This window comes from Octopus bimaculoides, chromosome 13, assembly GCF_046866305.1.
Source record: "Octopus bimaculoides isolate indiv1 chromosome 13, ASM4686630v1, whole genome shotgun sequence".
In the NCBI taxonomy this organism is placed as follows: Eukaryota; Metazoa; Mollusca; class Cephalopoda; order Octopoda; family Octopodidae; genus Octopus; species Octopus bimaculoides.
In genome coordinates, this window is record NC_142940.1 from 44,107,218 (window position 1) to 44,124,906 (window position 17,689).

At 37.3% G+C, this 17,689-nt stretch overlaps 1 protein-coding gene across 2 annotated transcripts; it reads right to left on the reverse strand.

Annotated features, from left to right (window-relative positions):
- Nucleotides 1–999: 999 nt before the first annotated feature.
- On the reverse strand, nucleotides 1,000–17,170 carry LOC106882953 (ganglioside GM2 activator). 2 transcript variants are annotated; one of them, XM_014933799.3, is made up of 5 exons: nucleotides 16,289–17,170; nucleotides 6,010–6,186; nucleotides 3,993–4,163; nucleotides 2,559–2,696; nucleotides 1,000–1,125 (listed from the first exon to the last, which is right to left on the reverse strand). In XM_014933799.3, exons 1-4 carry the CDS (start codon nucleotides 16,397–16,399, stop codon nucleotides 2,559–2,561), a joined length of 597 nt encoding a protein of 198 aa, XP_014789285.2. In that variant the 5' UTR covers nucleotides 16,400–17,170; the 3' UTR covers nucleotides 1,000–1,125. The 2 variants fall into 2 exon arrangements, with proteins under 2 accessions (XP_014789285.2, XP_089217796.1); XM_089361670.1 differs by lacking the exon at nucleotides 16,289–17,170 and adding an exon at nucleotides 15,249–15,338.
- Between the last annotated feature and the right edge of the window lie 519 nt (nucleotides 17,171–17,689).

Here is a 17,689-nt window from a genome sequence, read left to right on the forward strand (position 1 = left end):
TTAACAACAAACAAGATGAGGACGAATATCCGTCAAATGTAAATAATGTAAATAATTCCTCATCTCTTAAATATAGAACTGTATTTCAATTTATTGCACAAAAAATATGAAAAATTATGCATACAAAACTCTCCAACACTAGAAATGAGAGGACTGGTTCTGTATGAAAATGATGACAATCTAAGCTAAGACTGAACATTACTCCTTAAGTTTTGCAAATAAAACCAACACCCCACCCCACCCACACAAATGAACATGAGAGCAATATATCTATTCTACAGTGGTAATCTACCTACAAAGGGAAAAAACTATATTCATATAAAGTTTGGAAGAAATAACCCAGATCTAGATGGGAGAGAGTAAGAACTCTGTACTCTGAGTAATCGAAACATTTAGATTTATCTATGTTGTATGCCATAACTGTATTCTTCTCATTGTTGGCTACTGGAGATAAGATCAGACAACTGCTGTGCTAATGATAATGATTGAGACAGAAACACGTTCACAGTTGTTCTCTCATCTCCAGACAATTAACCTGTCCTTTTCCTTAACGGTATGTCAGCTTTGGAGATTATTTGAATCTTGAAATTATCTCTCTTTCCTCATAAGGAGCTTGTCTTAATTGTCATTCAGTAATTATGATCTTCTAGAGGCAGAAATAATTTTAATAAAACAAGAATTTTTGTTGTATGGTATTTGATACACCTGTATTCGTCTGTTGTTCAAATACAGGTCACTGACTACTCGGAGTTATCTCCCTTAGTTTTTTTGTTTTTTTTAAAATTTAAATTATGCCAATTACCTGTGTTGTACTTATCAGTGGCTATTGTAGTAAAATTTGACCTAGTAACTGTCTGCTCAGTGGTCCAGTAATTTAACCCTTTATCCAGCATGCCGGCCCAGTGAGCAAAGTTATGATAATAAAACGAAAGGAAACATTGTGTGCATAAAAGAGGGGGAAGGAGAGAGAGAAAGACTGAAGAATCTGAGAAGAGAACATTTTTTTGTATGAGAAATTGCAATTTTATTTATAAAAGTATAAATATGTAAGCTTCTCTTCCAAAGGAATATCTGTATATAAGCACAGTGCAAGTTTGGAATGCTGTGTAACTGGCAACAACCAACCTATAGAAATAAAAAATATATATAATTATAAATTCAAATTACGACAAACATAAATAAACAAACGAAGTTTGCTTTTAGAAGCGTTGAGATGTCTTTTAGAAAGTTAAAGAAGTGATTTTAAATTCTCAATCGCAGAATAATGCTAATAATATAGCCTGAACTAGATAAACTCCCCCTATTTTGCAGAGAAAAGTGTAGGTGTCCACAGCTAGCCACCTACACTTTTCTCTGCAAAATTCGGGTAGTTTATCCTGTTCAGGCTATATTATTAGCATTATTCTGCGATTGAGAATTTTAAAATCACTTCTTTAACTTTCTAAAAGACATCTCAACGCTTCTAAAAGCAAACTTCGTTTGTTTATTTACGTTTGTCGTAATTTGAATTTAACATATGAGAGCGTCTCATTAAGCGAGATTTATATATCTGAATTTGCAAAAGAATTTGTAGTGGGTAGTTTAGCTTAATCGGTCAAAGCATCGTGACATGTAATGACGGGGATGTGAGTTCGTGTCCACAGCTAGTCACCTACACTTTTCTCTGCAAAATAGGGGTAGTTTATCCTGTTCAGGCTATATTATTAGCATTATTCTGCGATTGAGAATTTAAAATCACTTCTTTAACTTTCTAATATATAATTATAATTATTCACACAATTATTCTCATCTTAACCCTTTGGCATTCAAATTATTCTGTCAAATGTAATGCTTATTTATTCACATTGCTTTCATAGCTTTCAGATTTTGATGATGTCATCATCATCATTTAACGTCCATTGTCCATGCTGGCATGGGTTGGACAATTTGACCAGAGCTGGCAAGCTGCACTGGACTCTGGTCTGATGTGGCATGGTTTCTATGTCTGGATGCCCTTCCTAACGTCAACCACTCCAAGAGTGTAATGGGTGCTTTTCACATGCCACTGACACGGGTGGCAGTTATGCAATGCCAGCATTGGCCACGACTACAATTTCGCTTGGCTTGGCAGGTAGACCAAACTCAGCCAGTTTGAACATAGAACAGGTAGAATATTTGGGCCAGATATGGCCAGTTTAAATACTAAAAGGTTAAGAATGTATATTTTCAACAAATGTACCTTATATTTTGATCAGTTTCATCTTATCATCATCATTGTTTTAATATCTACTTTTCCATGTTTGCACTAATCAGATGGAATTCATTGAAGCAGATTTTCTAGTCAGATGCTCTTGCTGTGACCAACCCTAACCTGTTTTCAAGCAAGGCAATATTTTTCCTATGACTGGACATGTTTCCATGGAAGATTAGAAACAAATGACACCTCCTGTATGGACAGTGATACCCAGTGATGCCAACAGAATGAAGCACCAATTTATTGGTGGGGGCAGTGCAGTCTGGGTGCATTCATACAAGCATACATTTCAACAAAATAAAAAGAGGAAAGTCCTTGGAATTACCTAAGTAAGGGTCAAAGAAACTTGCAAACAGCCAGCAAATGCATCATTGTGTTTCAAGTGAACTGTGGCTTTGTAATCTCCGCTTGGGATAGGATCTCCTGGAATATCAATGTTAGAAGATGGCATCTTGTAGGAATTCTGTAAAAAAAAGAAAATGGAAGGTTATAGAATGTGGTTGTTGTATGTCTGTGAGTGTGTATGTATATGTATGAGAATGGGGAGTACCTGGCCAAATAGTTAAATCTACTTTGCAATCATGAGGCCCCAGTTCAATCCCACAGTGCAACACCTATAAACCTGTTGGATAAACTGTATCTCTAAGTTACAGACAAGCCTTTTCTCTCTCTCACACACACACACTGTATTATGTCAATTCTGCCAGAGATACATTAAGAGTAGAAGCATCTGTGAAATACTGATTCATTTACAATGAATATCTAGTCACACTGACTGCATAACTAGAATGCTTCCAGATGTCTAGGACCTGCATTTCATTAATGAAGTTGTAGGGAATACCTCATGCATGTTTTAGCCCTACATAAGGCCTACTGCTCTCCAGGACTGAGTACAGCTGATTTCTTCCATAACAGAGAAAGATAAACACAGAAAAAGCAAGAGAAATAGAAGAATTGACTCAAGTAGTGGCCTAGTTCTTTATCAATTGACCTCAAAGAAATGAAAGGCAAATTCGCCTGGCCTCAGCAGATTTGAACTCAGAGTGAAGAGAGCCGGAATGATTAAAGCATAGCAATCTCTCCAAAGCTCTGCCAATTGGCTGCCTATTGGATACTCAGCCTCAAAAACTGATTCTTATGTTTACATTCCTTAAATCAGCAAGAAAATCTTCATGATGACCAAAATCTCTCTTGATCCAAGTCTGATCATAGGCATGGCTGTATGGGTAAGAAAATCGCTTTGCAACTGTGTGGTTTTGGGTTCAGCTCCACTCACTTTGTGGCACCTTGAGCAAGTGTCTTCTACTACAGCTCTGAGCCAACCAATGCCTTGTGAGAGAATTTGGTAGACAAAATCTGTTGTCTATATGTATGCATGTATGCGTGTCTTCGTGTTGTGTTGTTTGTCCTGCCCAACACTTGACAAATAGTGTCAGTTTGCTTCAGGTTTTGTTGTTAAAATGTCTGTGCAATAAATTGGTTTAGACTTCTACAATACACAAAATATTTAAACAATTTTTCTTACAATTCCTAATAACTATGTAATTATAAAAATATAATAAGAATGTTTTTATCTACATTGAATGGCTATGGAGATGCAGTAAAATAGGTGTTGAAGGGGTCCATAGGCAAAAAATGGACAAGAACATTATATGGTTGTGGTGGGGTCCAGTAGAGTAAAACAGGAACTGAAGGGGTCCATCGGCAAAAAACTGATGAGAACCACTATTATAAATGATAGCAATAACAATAAACCAACCTTTTTAAATGGACATTTGCAGGGTATCTTGTTGTCAATAAATGGTTGAGGACACTGTGGTATTTGTGCCATTAAGCCACATACATCTTGGTACTCGCAGGAGCCAATGTTTCCAATGCAAGGAATTCTAATAAAAGTTGATTCAACCTTTTTGTATATTTCCACAGAACCCTGAACAACAATGACACAGAAAAAAAAGAAAGAAATAAATAAAGAAAATAAAAATAGTACAAGATAAAAAAAAGAGAAAAAAACAAAATCCTACAGATTACTTGAAATACAAAATAATGTCACATGATATGGCTGTGTGGGCAAGAAGCTTGATTCTCAACTACATAGATTTGGGGTTCAGTCCCACTGCACAGCACACTTTGGGTAAGTGCCTTCCACAATATCCCCTGGACCAACCAATTCTTTGTGAAGGAATTTGGTAAATGGAAGTTGTATGAAATCTCATATATATATATAGCACCCATTACACTCTTGGTGTGGTTGGCATTAGGAAAGGCAACCAGCCATAGAAGCCAAGCCAAGTCAGACCAGCTTACCAGTTCCAGTCAAACTGTTTAACCCATGCCAGCATGGAAAACGGATGTTAAATGATGACAATGATGATGATATACACATACATAAGATAGAAGATGGACAGATAATGGTTAATGGTATCAAAGCATTAGTAAAATAGTTATACAAGAGTCAACCAACTCTTGAATGCCTGGATTCCATCTTCCTTCCTTGGATTTTAGGTGATCTGGTCTGAGCATTAATTGTTTGTACTCTTACTATTTGCCTTTTGATGTACTTTTACCTATTATATATACATACCAGGGTAGGTGGCAAAGTAGGGAGTACCTATCCTGAATAAAATGGATCGATAGTAACATTTTCCTTTTATGGCAAAATATGCACCTAATTTAATCAAATTATGAAGGTTACTCTGATTACTATGCATAAAATACAAAATATTTTATTTTCTTGTAGATTAGGTAGGGATAATTCGCCTCTGCCTTTTAATCTCAGTATTAAAGCTACACATAGGACTGCTGTAGTACATGTGTTGTGTACATTCCTACAACGTTTTCTTTACACGCTCCGAAGGCAAAAGTATGTCTGCTTACAACTCAGTCACTTGCCTGTGGTTTGCTTATTTTTTTGTGTTTTACTACATAAACATCAACAACTGCCTACCCTGGATATGAATATAATACCATCATAATCATTCATTTTTCCATGCTTGTATGCAACAGATGAAATTCACTGAAGCAGATTTTCTACAGCCAGATGCCTCTCTTGTTTCTAAACGATGTAATGTTTCTCCAGGCCAGACATGTTTTCATGGAATATTGGAAATTAATAACATTCATTTACAACAGTCATGTGAAGTCAACTCAAAGAGAGACAAAGATACACACACACGTATGTATGTGTATATATATACATATATATATAAAAAAGTTTTTTAATGTATCATTCTACAAAACATATAGAATACAAGAGAAAATAATAAAGACTGCATTATTTTGAAGGATTTTTTTGCATTTTGCATTAATGCAGACATGTAAGTAATTTATTTATTATCAAATATAATAATGATTTCTTTTAAATTATTTACGTTTTTAAGTTATGAAAGAATTTGTCTTGATATTAGAATTTACTTATTGTTAAATAAAATTTCATCAAACTGTTTCTGTCATTTATGACTGTGTGTGTTTATGATAGACTTCTTTCAGTTTTCATCTCCCAAATCCATTCACAAAGATTTGGTTAACCCAAGGATACAGTGGAAGACACTTGCACAAGGTACCACAGTTTACTGCATTTTCCTGCATACAGTTCGAATTTTTTTTAGACCATAATTTATAGCCAAAAATAAAAGATGGATTAACTTATACACCAAGATGACTTTGGAAGACCAAAAACTCCATGTGAAATGCAGCAGGGTTTGGAAAAAAGTTGATGAAGAGTCAATCCAATCAGCACTGAATGCACACAAAAAAATATGAAACATTATCCTTACCGAAAGGCCATCATCAAAGTCTTCTGCTACATCAAGTTCGAAGCCAATAGTGACAGTACCAGGCAAAACCAGTGGATCAGGTCCCACAGTCAGTTCCTTAACTTTCAAAGTTGATGAGCTGTTACCACAATCTGACCATTTAAAGCTTTTCAAGTCTAAGTTTCCCGCCTTCATGATCTGAGGAAATAAACAAACAAAAAGTGCGAGTGTATATATCATTCATTTTGCTTTTAGTATTGCATCTCCCCATTAGTAAATTTTCCAGGGATTATTTTTCAGATTGCATTAAAATAATAACCTTATACAACATACAGGTATTTATAGATTTGGTGATACTAACAGGTAATCAGAACTCAAAACATGAGTGTGTATGTGTGTATCATGCCAATTAAATATACAAATTATACTGTCAGAGTGACTATATTGATAGAGTGGAGTAAGTGATATGGGGAAACTTGATCTTCACAATATCATCATCATTTAATGTTCATTTTCCATGCGGGCATGAGTTGGACAATTTGACAGGATCCAACAAGCTGCTGGACAGCAGTGGGTCCAATGTTAGCTTTGGTATAGTTTCTACAGCTTAATGCCCTTCTTATCACTAACCACACTACAGAGTGTACTGGCTGCTCTTTTTTATGCTACCAACACCATTGAAGTCACCAAATAACATGCAGGACAGGAAAAAAAAAAGAAAAGGGAAAAAGTCCCCTTGACTAAGTGGGAGGTGTTTGAGAGAGGGAGGAGTGGGTTTATACCAAATGTAGATAGGCCAAAGTATGATGGAGTTAAAAGCACCAGTGTCTTGTTATAGAAATGATACATGGCTACCCCACATTATATAAGAATTGGTGAAAATAACTGGAAAGACAATAGAGATAGTGATGAAGAGATGTTAGAGCATCTCAAGATACAAGAAGGTAAATATAAAAGAATATAGGCAGTGGATCAGGGGAGGAGGTTAAGCAAAGTGGTAGAAATAGAAGTGGTTCAGGAAGGAGGATAGATGAGAAAGTAGGAGAATGATGTACAGTGGCAGAGATAGAGATCAGAGGTACATAAGGGAGGCTATGAGTGGGAGTGGAGTGGATATGGGATTTTGTTGCAGATGAGGTATGACAGGTCTCAGTTGTAGCTCAGGGGAGAGGGAAGGCTAACTGAAAGATGGTGATAAGTGGAAAATTGTGTGGGAAGGGATGATGATGAGAATGAGGGATGGATATTAATAGAAAGTGGTTTTAAGTGGTGGGGAAGCGAAGAACTGATGTAGCTCAAAAAAAAAAAAAGATGATAGGTGAAATATGTGCCGATTCAGTTCTCAAATTAGAAGTGATGGAGCGATGAGTATTAAGAGGATGAGATGTAGAGGAATGCTTGAAGGGGAAGCTTGGGTGTAGGAGCAAGGCCTAGCATGTATGGGCATAAACAAAATGCTCTTAGGACCTCATTTTCTCCATGTGGATGAGACTTTTTGAGCACAGGAAATTGCTGATCATTTCAGTCCTTTATCATTTCCTCTATGAGGTTCAACATGTTGAGATCAGCCTTCACTACTTCATCCAATGACTCACTCTGTCACCAGTTCCATCCACTTCAAGTGACCAGCACTTTAAACAACTGTCCTCATCCATGCACAACACGAGGCCAAACCAGTGCAACCTTCTCTCTTGCACACTACACCTGATTTCTCTTGTGTTTAATTTTTCTCTCAACACACTCGCACTTTATCATACATGCACACAGACATCGCATATCCAATGGATCAATACAAGCTTCATTCTTCCTTAGTCTTTACATGTCCTCCGAATTCTAGGCCCATGTCTCACTTTCACATAGCACTGCTGTTTGTATGCAAACATTATACAATCTACCCTTTACTCTGAGAGAGAGAGAGAGAGAGAGACCTTTCGTTGCCGACAGAGGTAATAGCTTTCTGAACTTTCTCCATCCTTTTCTTATTCTAGCAACTATACTGTCAACACCTCTTCCACTGACAATTAGTCCTCCTAGATAACAAAAATTATCTACTATCGCAAAGGATCTTCTTGATCAGTGTAGAAAATCTATTTTTCATATCTCCTTAGTATTTATTGCACCTACAGATCTGTCATAAACAAAGGATTTTTTTCTGCTAACCTTGTCATTCCAATGCACTCCTTGTATATCCATAGCCTTCACTGGATAAACAGTATGGAATCCCTGCCAAAATCTTTCCTACATATCAAGTAGGGCCATTTTCCTGATGGAAATGAAGTTCTGTCTGTTTTCCTACTTACTAGAATTGTCTTTGCTAAGTTAACTTTAAGGCCCTTTGATTTGAGGTTTTACTTCCATACTCTCTTTTACTCTTTACTCTTTACTCTTTTACTTGTTTCAGTCATTTGACTGTGGCCATGTTGGAGCACCGCCTTTAGTCGAGCAAATCGACCCCAGGACTTATTCTTTGGATGCCTAGTACTTATTCTATCAGTCTCTTTTGCCAAACTGCTAAGTTACGGGGATGTAAACACACCAGCATCGGTTGTCAAGCAATGTTGGGGGGACAAACACAGACACACAAACATATACACACACATACATATATATATATATACATATATACGACGGGCTTCTTTGAGTTTCCGTCTACCAAATCCAATCACAAGGCTTTGGTCGGCCCGAGGTTAAAGTAGAAGACACTTGCCCAAGGTGCCACGCAGTGGGAATGAACCCGGAACCATGTGGTTGGTAAGCAAGCTACTTACCACACCTGCGCCTATTTAAAATTTTTCTAATTCTACAACAGATTCCGTTGTGAGAATGAGGTCATCAGCAAATAATCATTCCCAAGGGCATCCAGTCTTAAATTCCTCTGTTGTGACCAAGAGGACTATGATGAATAGGAAGAGACTGAGAACGAAATCCTGGTGAACTTTTAATTAAAATCTAAATCCCTCCCTGTACTCATGGCTAACTCTCACTTTACTGACAGCATCCTTGTACATGGTTTGTATGGCCTTCACAAACCTTTCTACAACCCTGAACTTCCTCAGAGACCACCAGATCACAGAGAAAGGGACTCTATTGAAGGCTTTCTCCCGCCAGATGAATATGAAGTACAATGGCTTACATTTTGCTAAATAGTTCTTTGCAATTATCTTTCTATAATGATGGCATCAGCAGTAATTCTCCCTGGCCAGAGCCAAATTGAATCTCATCTAATCTAATCCTCTTCCTTAACTGTAATTTAACTCTCTGAATAACTTTCATGTCTTCGTCCAACAATTTGACACCTCTGTAATTACTTCTCAGGCATCTCCTTTACTTTTGTAACAGCTGATTATAATGTTGCTACACCAGTCATTGGGTATAGCATCATCATCATCATCATCGTTTAACGTCCGCCTACCATGCTAGCATGGGTTGGACGATTTGACTGAGGACTGGTGGACCATGAGGCGACACCAGGCTCCAATCTGATTTGGCAGAGTTTCTACAGCTGGATGCCCTTCCTAATGCCAACCACTCCAAGAGTGTAGTGGGTGTTTTACGTGCCACCGGCACGAGGGCCAGTCAGGCGGTACTGGCGACGGCCACGCTCGAAATGGTGTATTTTACGTAAAATATATATATATATATATATATATATATATATATATATATATATATATATGTGTGTGTGTGTGTATATATATATATATATATATATATATATATATTTCCTTTGGTGAGAAATTAACTCTAATGTATAATTTAATAGGTTCAGAAGTTGTGTTAGAATGTTGAACTTTTTGGGTGTACAAAGGAGTACTTGTGGCCCTTGATATAAGCAGGAGTGGACTCAATTACTCACAAGTCAATTTTGTAATTGGAGATATCTTTATCTTTTAAATTTCAGATGTATTTCAATAGTGCTGTTGAGGTCCTTTTATTTTTACATCTAAATATGTGTGCAAGCTGGGTATATTTAGATCTAAACGAGTTCTTGATAAAGCCTATACAACACTTTGTATCATTATTATTGCTAGAAACCATGCACAGTATACAACACTTTTTTTTACCTTTTAGACAGAATATACTTCTGTTAAGACAATTGCATTGAGGTAAGGAATTGTACTAGTTAGGAAACTCATTTATTCCTAAGCAATGAAAGATTACGTTTTGGGTCAGCCTGATTAAGTAGAACTATGGTCAGAGATGCCCCAGCCTTGACCATCCTACCTTTCTTTCAGATGTACTGTATTCAAGACTTCATTATTTAATGTGTACTTCGTAAGAGTGTAAGTTTTAGTAATGACAATAGGAGAGTGCTTGAATAGAAGTGATACTCATGTATACATACACGCATACTCTTACATTTTCACACACTCAAACACAAACTCACAGAGACATTTTATTTTAAAGTTGGCAACTTGGGAGGTGTTTACTGACTAAATTTGGAAAGGATAGGACATTAGTTCTGACATTCAAACTAAAAGGAGAGTTATATCATATAACATTTCTTCCCATTAGGGATCAGATCATATGGTATTAAAGGGACAACAGATTAACCCTTTAACATCTAAACCAGCCATTCCAGGCTCAAATATTCCACCTGTTTTATGTTCAAACTGGTAAGATTCAATTTTTCACATTTACCCAGCAATGCCATACTAAAAATAAATAATCACTTTTTTGAAATCTCAAAGCTACAAGATAATACAGGATTAATTTTATAAAATGTGAATATATAACATTTGATAAGTAATCTGAATGCTAAAGGGCTAGTCTCATCACCCAAATAGGCTGTGGTGAGATTTGAACTCTGAATACAAAGAGCAGAAATAAAATAGCCCCAAAGTATTGTGTTCAATATTCTTACAGTTCTTGTAATCCACCACACTGGATTGATCTTGAAAGAAGGAAAGGCAAATTTGACCTTGGTGAAATCTGAATTCAGAGCATGTTCCAGACCCAGCCTGATTGAACATATTTATAATCAAAAGTGTTCCTACCATAACCATTCCGTCTTTTCTTTTTCAGGTATAGTATATCCTGAATGCCATATTCTAAAATGGTAGGAAGTGATTTGTAGGCTTTTTTTAAACTTATTTCTAGCAAGTCGACCTACCTCACTGAGGCTATCTTACTGAATCACAAATAGCAAAGTTCATTACCACAGCAACCAACTAAATAAAAACTAAACCTCTATCCAGTAACATATGCATGTGCATGTATAGGAGAGAGGGGGGAAGAGAGAGAGAGAGAGAGAGAGAGAGAAAGAAGTATACGTGTCTGTGTGTGAGTCTATGTATGTGTTTGAGTGCATGAAAGTGTATGAGAATGCGTACATGAGTATCACTTCTACTCAAGCACTTTTCTATAGTCGTTACTAAAACCCACGCTCTTAAAAACATTTCTTTAAGCTAAGCAACACTGAATAATGCAGACTTGAATGCAGTCATCATGGCACTCCGTCGGTTACGACGGCGAGGGTTCCAGTTGATTCGATCAATGGAACAGCCTGCTCGTGAAATTAACGTGCAAGCGGCTGAGCACTCCACAGACACGTGTACTCTTAACGTAGTTCTGGGGGAGATTCAGCGTGACAAGGCTGGCCCTTTGAAATATAGGTACAACAGAAACAAAGAGAGAACGTTGTAATGAAAGAAGACAGCCGGGTTCGCCACCACCCCCTGCCGGAGCCTCGTGGAACTTTAGATGTTTTTGCTTATTAAACACTCACAACACCGGATCTGGGAATCGAAACTACTATCCTATGACCGCATGTCTGCTGCCCTAACCACTGGGCCATTGCGCTTCCATCATGAATGCAGTACATCTGAAAGAAAGGCAAACTGGTCAAGACTGAGGCGCTTCTGACAATAGTTCCGCTTAATCAGGCTGAACCAAAACGTCAGAATTCGATTTTATTTTTTGTTCCTCACAGCACACGAAATTGTTTGTCTTTTTTTTTTAAGAAAGACTAGTTTTGGGGGTGTTTATTTCTATTTCTTCTTGTTTACACATGTATTGCTTTTCTTTTATTCGTGCAATGAAATTATTTACTAACGAGCACTCAAGAGAGCGCAAACCTCCGCCAAGACAACACCAACATCCTCTCAACGATTAGCCAGAGATGATTTTTAAAATGAAAATATCTGAAATAAACACTCGACTGCTCTCACAAACGAGAATACTAAAAATGATCCCGACTGCTCTCAAAAATTAAGTTAAAAAAAAACAAAAAAAAAACGGGAAAATAATCCAGGATCCTTGTCCGGTACCGGATCGATCCTAAAATCTAATCAGTTCGTGCCAGTAACGAGGCCAAATATCCCTGAAAGTTTCATCCGAATCAATCAGGCGGTTCTTGAGATATCTTGTCCACGGTCAGACAAACTAAAAAACAAACGCGTCCGCCTTCGCTAAGGCGGATGTAATAATAAGGACAGACTAATATGAGACGCTGTGCACTGGAACTATAAATTACAAATGATACACAAGTATCTGTCAACAATCACGGTAATTGGAGAAGTTGTTTCAATTTTATCTAATTATTCTCGTTGCTTTTAAACCCCATTAAAAGTCTGACCAACCGGATCTAAGATGTTATAGTTGAGATCATTCCGCTTTTTTCAGTTATGGGAGTATTTTGCTTGTTATTTTAGATTAGGTAAGGCGCAATGGCCCAGTGGTTAGGGCAGCGGACTCGCGATTCGATTCCCAGACCGGGCGTTGTGAGTGTTTATTGAACGAAAACACCTAAAGCTCCACGAGGCTCCGGCAGGAGGTGGTGGCGACCCCTGTTGTACTCTTTCGCCCCAACTTTCTCTTTCTTCCTGTTTCTTGAGTAACGCTGCGATGGACTGGCGTCCCGTCTAGCTGGGGGAAACACATTCGCCATAGAAACCGGGCCCATGAGCCTGACTAGGCTTTGAAAGGGCGAGAAAGAAAGAACTTATTAAACTACACCTGACGTGATGCCCCAGCTCTAGCGTTCAAAAGTTTCGCAAAGTATGAAGTAACCACTACCCTCAGGTCCTCTATCCTTCAATGGGTTTAAATGCAAAGGTTGCATACTGGAGCTTCGACGAAACTCGTTTCTCTTTAGTCTTGCTTCAAGGTAGTTCCCACTACCAGTTCTAAACACTGTTTATACATTTTCTCTCCAGTCAGCGCAACGGCAGTACCTATCAGGGACCAGATATGGATCAAATAACAAATGGTCCCATATTTAAGGCAATGCCCATAACATCTAACAGGAACTTCAAGCCTGGTGAGAGGGAAAGAGCAAGATATCCAGAAACTTATCCTGAATGACAAATGCCTACATTCCAGCCCTCGGGAGTCTAGACATTCGTTACACAGGCTACCTGTGTATAAACATGCCCTGATCTCACGTAAACCAGTTCCACTAACTAAAGTTTAAAATAAGTCCAATGTCTGAAGGTTAAGTAGGGTAAATTGGAAATAAACCAGCAGAAGACAACGAGAAACCACAGCTGTGTCTTTCCTCATAAAAAATCACAAATCTTCAGACTTTGGCATGGAGATCTATGATCACAAACGCCTGCTGGCATGGCACATGTAAAGAGAGAGGAGGAAAACTATTTGCAGTGACCGACCAAACAGATGGTGGGTCTGCGTCGGTAAAAGTTATGCAGTGCAGTTCATATTAGCTGTTTCAGGATTGAACCTTCGTCCGAGCGAGACAAAAAAAAAAGGTGGTGAAATTCAGGTTTAAGCACCCCATAGCTTTTTTTATTTTTTGAAATTTTCAGAAAATTCTTGCGAATTTGTGATCTACACACAGAGATTGATATGATTATGAGAAAAAAATTCTCCCCCCCCCCCCACTACCACCAAATCCTAAAAGTTCCACTATTTTTCAAATTTTTTTTTTTTAATCTGAGTTTAAAATACGTACAGTCCGAATTTTTTGCTTATGTGTTTATGGGGAGAAAATTATTAAAAAGCATCAATACATGACAAAATGACAAAGAAACGAGGAAGGTATCAGGTGGTCGTGAAGTGTGCTAAAAATAATAGGTAAGTCGCCCGAAAATCACGCAATTTTTTTCCAATTATCTTATAAAATCCCGTGTGTAGAACAAATTCACAAAACTTTTCTGAAAATTCAAAAAAATAATAAAGTTATGAGGGGTTATATGGGGTACTTAAACCAGAATTCTGCCAAAATTTTTTTCTTTCCCAGACAAAAGTACACAAACCCAAAATTTTCAATTCGTAATTGTCCATTTCTTTGCTAATATTTTCACACTTTCCACGCACCAAACCTCGTGGAATCCTTTGTCGAAGGTGCTTGCGTAGTATACTTAAAATCAGATGGCCCGAACACGTAAGCAATATGGAGCTATGGCAAAGAACGAATCATGTTTCGATTAGGGAGCAAATATCTAAGAAAAAGTGAAAGTGGATTAGTAGCACAATTAGAAAAGACACACCAAATGTAGCGAAAAGTGCTTTGCAGTGGAATCCGGATGGATATAGAAAGAGGGGCAGGCCTAAGAACTCGTGACGTAGATCAACACAAAAGGAACTGGAGAAAGGGGGACATTCATGGCAGAGTATAAGTACAGAAGCGAGAAATTATGCGACATGGAATTCAATTATAAGTGGCCTTTACTCCGCGTTGTGGGGTTAAAGGCAAGAAAGAAAGACAAAAGTACATTGCCGAAACAACAAAGAGGAATTTGATGTTTAGTAATAATTAATGACATGAGAAGTTCTCACGTCATTAATTATTACTAGCGCCGCTGCTTTGAGAAAGACTGATTGAGCTTCTAAGTTTCCTGGAGCTAAGCTATACCACAGAAATATTTTCTATTGATTCTTCCCTTTTAACTTCACGACTTCGTAAGGTTAGAGACTGGGGTTCTCCATAAGCACCAGTTGAAATGCGTTACTTTCGTGCGGTGTCCCTCAATATCATGTCCTTTCTGGAAGTATGTTCCCTAATATTTATGTTGCTTCTAATCTATAATCAAAAGCATTTCCAGTTATAACCATCCTGCCTTCTCTTCCACTCTTCCACCCAGGAATTCTGTACCCAGGGCGATTATATTATTCACTGTTTCGTTTCGATTATTTTTAGTTAGTTTCAATATCAGTTAAAAAAAAATTAATACAGAAATCTTATTTGTATTTACGATATTTAAAATATATATAGCTATTACTCAAAAACTAGTATATAAAAGCGTGTGCATGTGTTGAAGAAAAAAATATTGTAGAATCACAATGTGAAAAGGGCATACATTGTTGAATGTGGTACCATGGTTCTGAATGAATGAAAACTGGTGAATTTCCAATACATATTCTGTTTACATTAGTAGAATCTCCGAAACGATAACTGGCGAAAAAAAGTTTTCCTCCATCATTAATCTATTTGTATTGACTTATGAAATAAAATCTTACGTTGATTAATCAAATGTTGTATGTAGGTTGAAGTATTTTACTCTAGTCGTATGCGTAAACGAAAATATACGTATATTTTTTATCATGAATTTTTGTTTACATATAACAGAAATAGGGATTCAAAGAATGAAACAGAGATGATGGTAAACTCTTCGTCGGGTGTCCAAATATCACGACAGTAGCCGAGATGAAGGTATAAAATTAACGCTGACCTTCCAATATAGAGGTGAGTGTCGAATAGACGGTTATTATGAAAAAAAAAAAAAAAAAAAGGAAACAAGAGTCTTATGAAACTTCATTCACTCGAGTTATTTTTTGGCTCCAAATCAATCCTGTTCGAGCAAATCAGTGATGAAAGGCATTCAAGCCGGGTGCATCCTGACTTCCTCCCGACAAGGAATTATGTATTTCAGACTGCCAGTTGTGAAAAATATTATGTGAATTGGGGGAACCTTGACTGCTACTTTTAGCATGTCGAGCGACTATGTAGATGTTTGGGTACCTTTCTTTCCATTTACGTTACTACACATATTAGTCACCGATGCGCTGCAGAAAAACTAAAGCCTACTATACAATAGAATAAGGTGGGGCAGATAGAAGCAGTCAAGTAGAAAAGGCCACCATTTACGTAAGTAGCCTTGTCTGACTGCTTCTCAGTACCTTCCTTATATATATATATATATATATATATATATATATATATATATAAGATTGGTGACCCTCTAGTGGATATTATAAGCAAGAGTAAGGAAAGGTGTAAAGCACCGGTGGCCTGTTACAGATGGCTAGATTGCCAGTGAAGATTGTAATATTTCAACAAAATAGATGAGTCGATTCAGAGACAACAATAGACAGAGAGAACGGCGTGAGAGTGACTTACCCACGTTCTAAAAACTTCCTGGTTGTTCCGTGCAGGATGGTAGGGTTTGTATCTTAAGACATTATCTGCCAGGCAGAAGCCTACCAAAGACAATAGCAGTAAGAGATTCATGGTATTTGTCTTCTGCTATGAAAAATATTAGAGATCAACAAACAAAGCCTATTTGTGACAATAGTGTGCTGTTACTGAAAGAGCAGATGTCTAAGCAGTTATACCTCCCTGTCAAAGTGAGAGGCTCGTATTTATAACAAACTATTTGTTCCGGCTGTTATGATGTTACTCCCTCTTTTCTGTTTTATCTACGCATTCACCTATGTGTGTATCGTAATCGTATGTGTGTGTGTGAATGTACTATGTAACATGTGGGGGTATCTGTACATACACGGTGTGTGTGTGTGTATTTGAGTAAAGTACATTATATCTACCCCACAATCGTATTATAAATTTTTATATCTATGTGTGTGTGTGTACATACATACATACACGTGATATATATATGTGTATAGATATATATATGCGTTTGTGTGTTCCTATATAGTGAATACGAACGCACTACCCCTACTCACTTTAATCAAATCTGTGTCGCATGATAGAAAATTCATATGATCAAAAATCTACAATTTGTGTATTTGTGCTGTATTTAGATGAAAGTTGAATTGGAGGGCGGCGTGCGAGATAGGGGCGCTTACAACTGTAGATATTGATCGTACAGGTGTTCAAAAGTGATTGATTGGTTGGTTGCGTGTTTGTATCTAAGTACTGTATGTTCGATTTATATTACGACGAAGAATTGGCTCTGGCTGCTGAATTTTTTTTTTTTTTTTTTTTAACGATGGGCAATTAAAAACGTGTGTTGTTAACGCTCACTTTGGTATCGAAACTGGCAGAATTTCGGAATATATATCATCAACCACATGGGGAGGAGTCCCTGACAGAGGAGCCTCCTATGCGGCTTCTGCCTCGAGCCCAAGGAAAATTTTACTGGCTCCAGAATGGATGGGGATGGATGTTTACAATGAATAAAGCTAATTTAATTATTGCTTATCTAAAAATTATTTTTGCTTTGTGATTAAGAAACTAGTTTTACAGCCTCTTGATTTCGGGATCAGTTTCCACTATCCGATACCATAGCCAAGTATTTTCTACTATAGCCTTGGGTCGATCAATACCCTGTGAGTGAATTTGACAGTTGGAAACTGTGTAGAAGCCAGTCATATATATATATATATATATATATATATATATCTTTTATCTTGTACCTGCTTCTGTTATAAGACTGCGACCCCAGTACTTATTTTTCAAATTTGGCACTTATTCTATTAGCCTTTTGCCAAGCAGCTAACTTAAGGGAATGTAAATAAACCAACAACAGTAGTCGAACGGTTGGGCGTCCAAACATAG

What these genes read in the sequence shown, in the direction of transcription:
- LOC106882953 (XM_014933799.3), bottom strand. Translation starts at nt 16,399, where the DNA reads ATGAATCTCTTACTGCTATTGTCTTTGGTAGGCTTCTGCCTGGCAGAT. An exon ending in ACTTTGATGATGGCCTTTCG is followed by an intron (nt 4,164 to 6,009) that starts GTAAGGATAATG and finishes ATTGTTGTTCAG; the next exon opens with GGTTCTGTGGAAATATACAA. An exon ending in GCAAATGTCCATTTAAAAAG is followed by an intron (nt 2,697 to 3,992) that starts GTTGGTTTATTG and finishes TTTTTTTTACAG; the next exon opens with AATTCCTACAAGATGCCATC.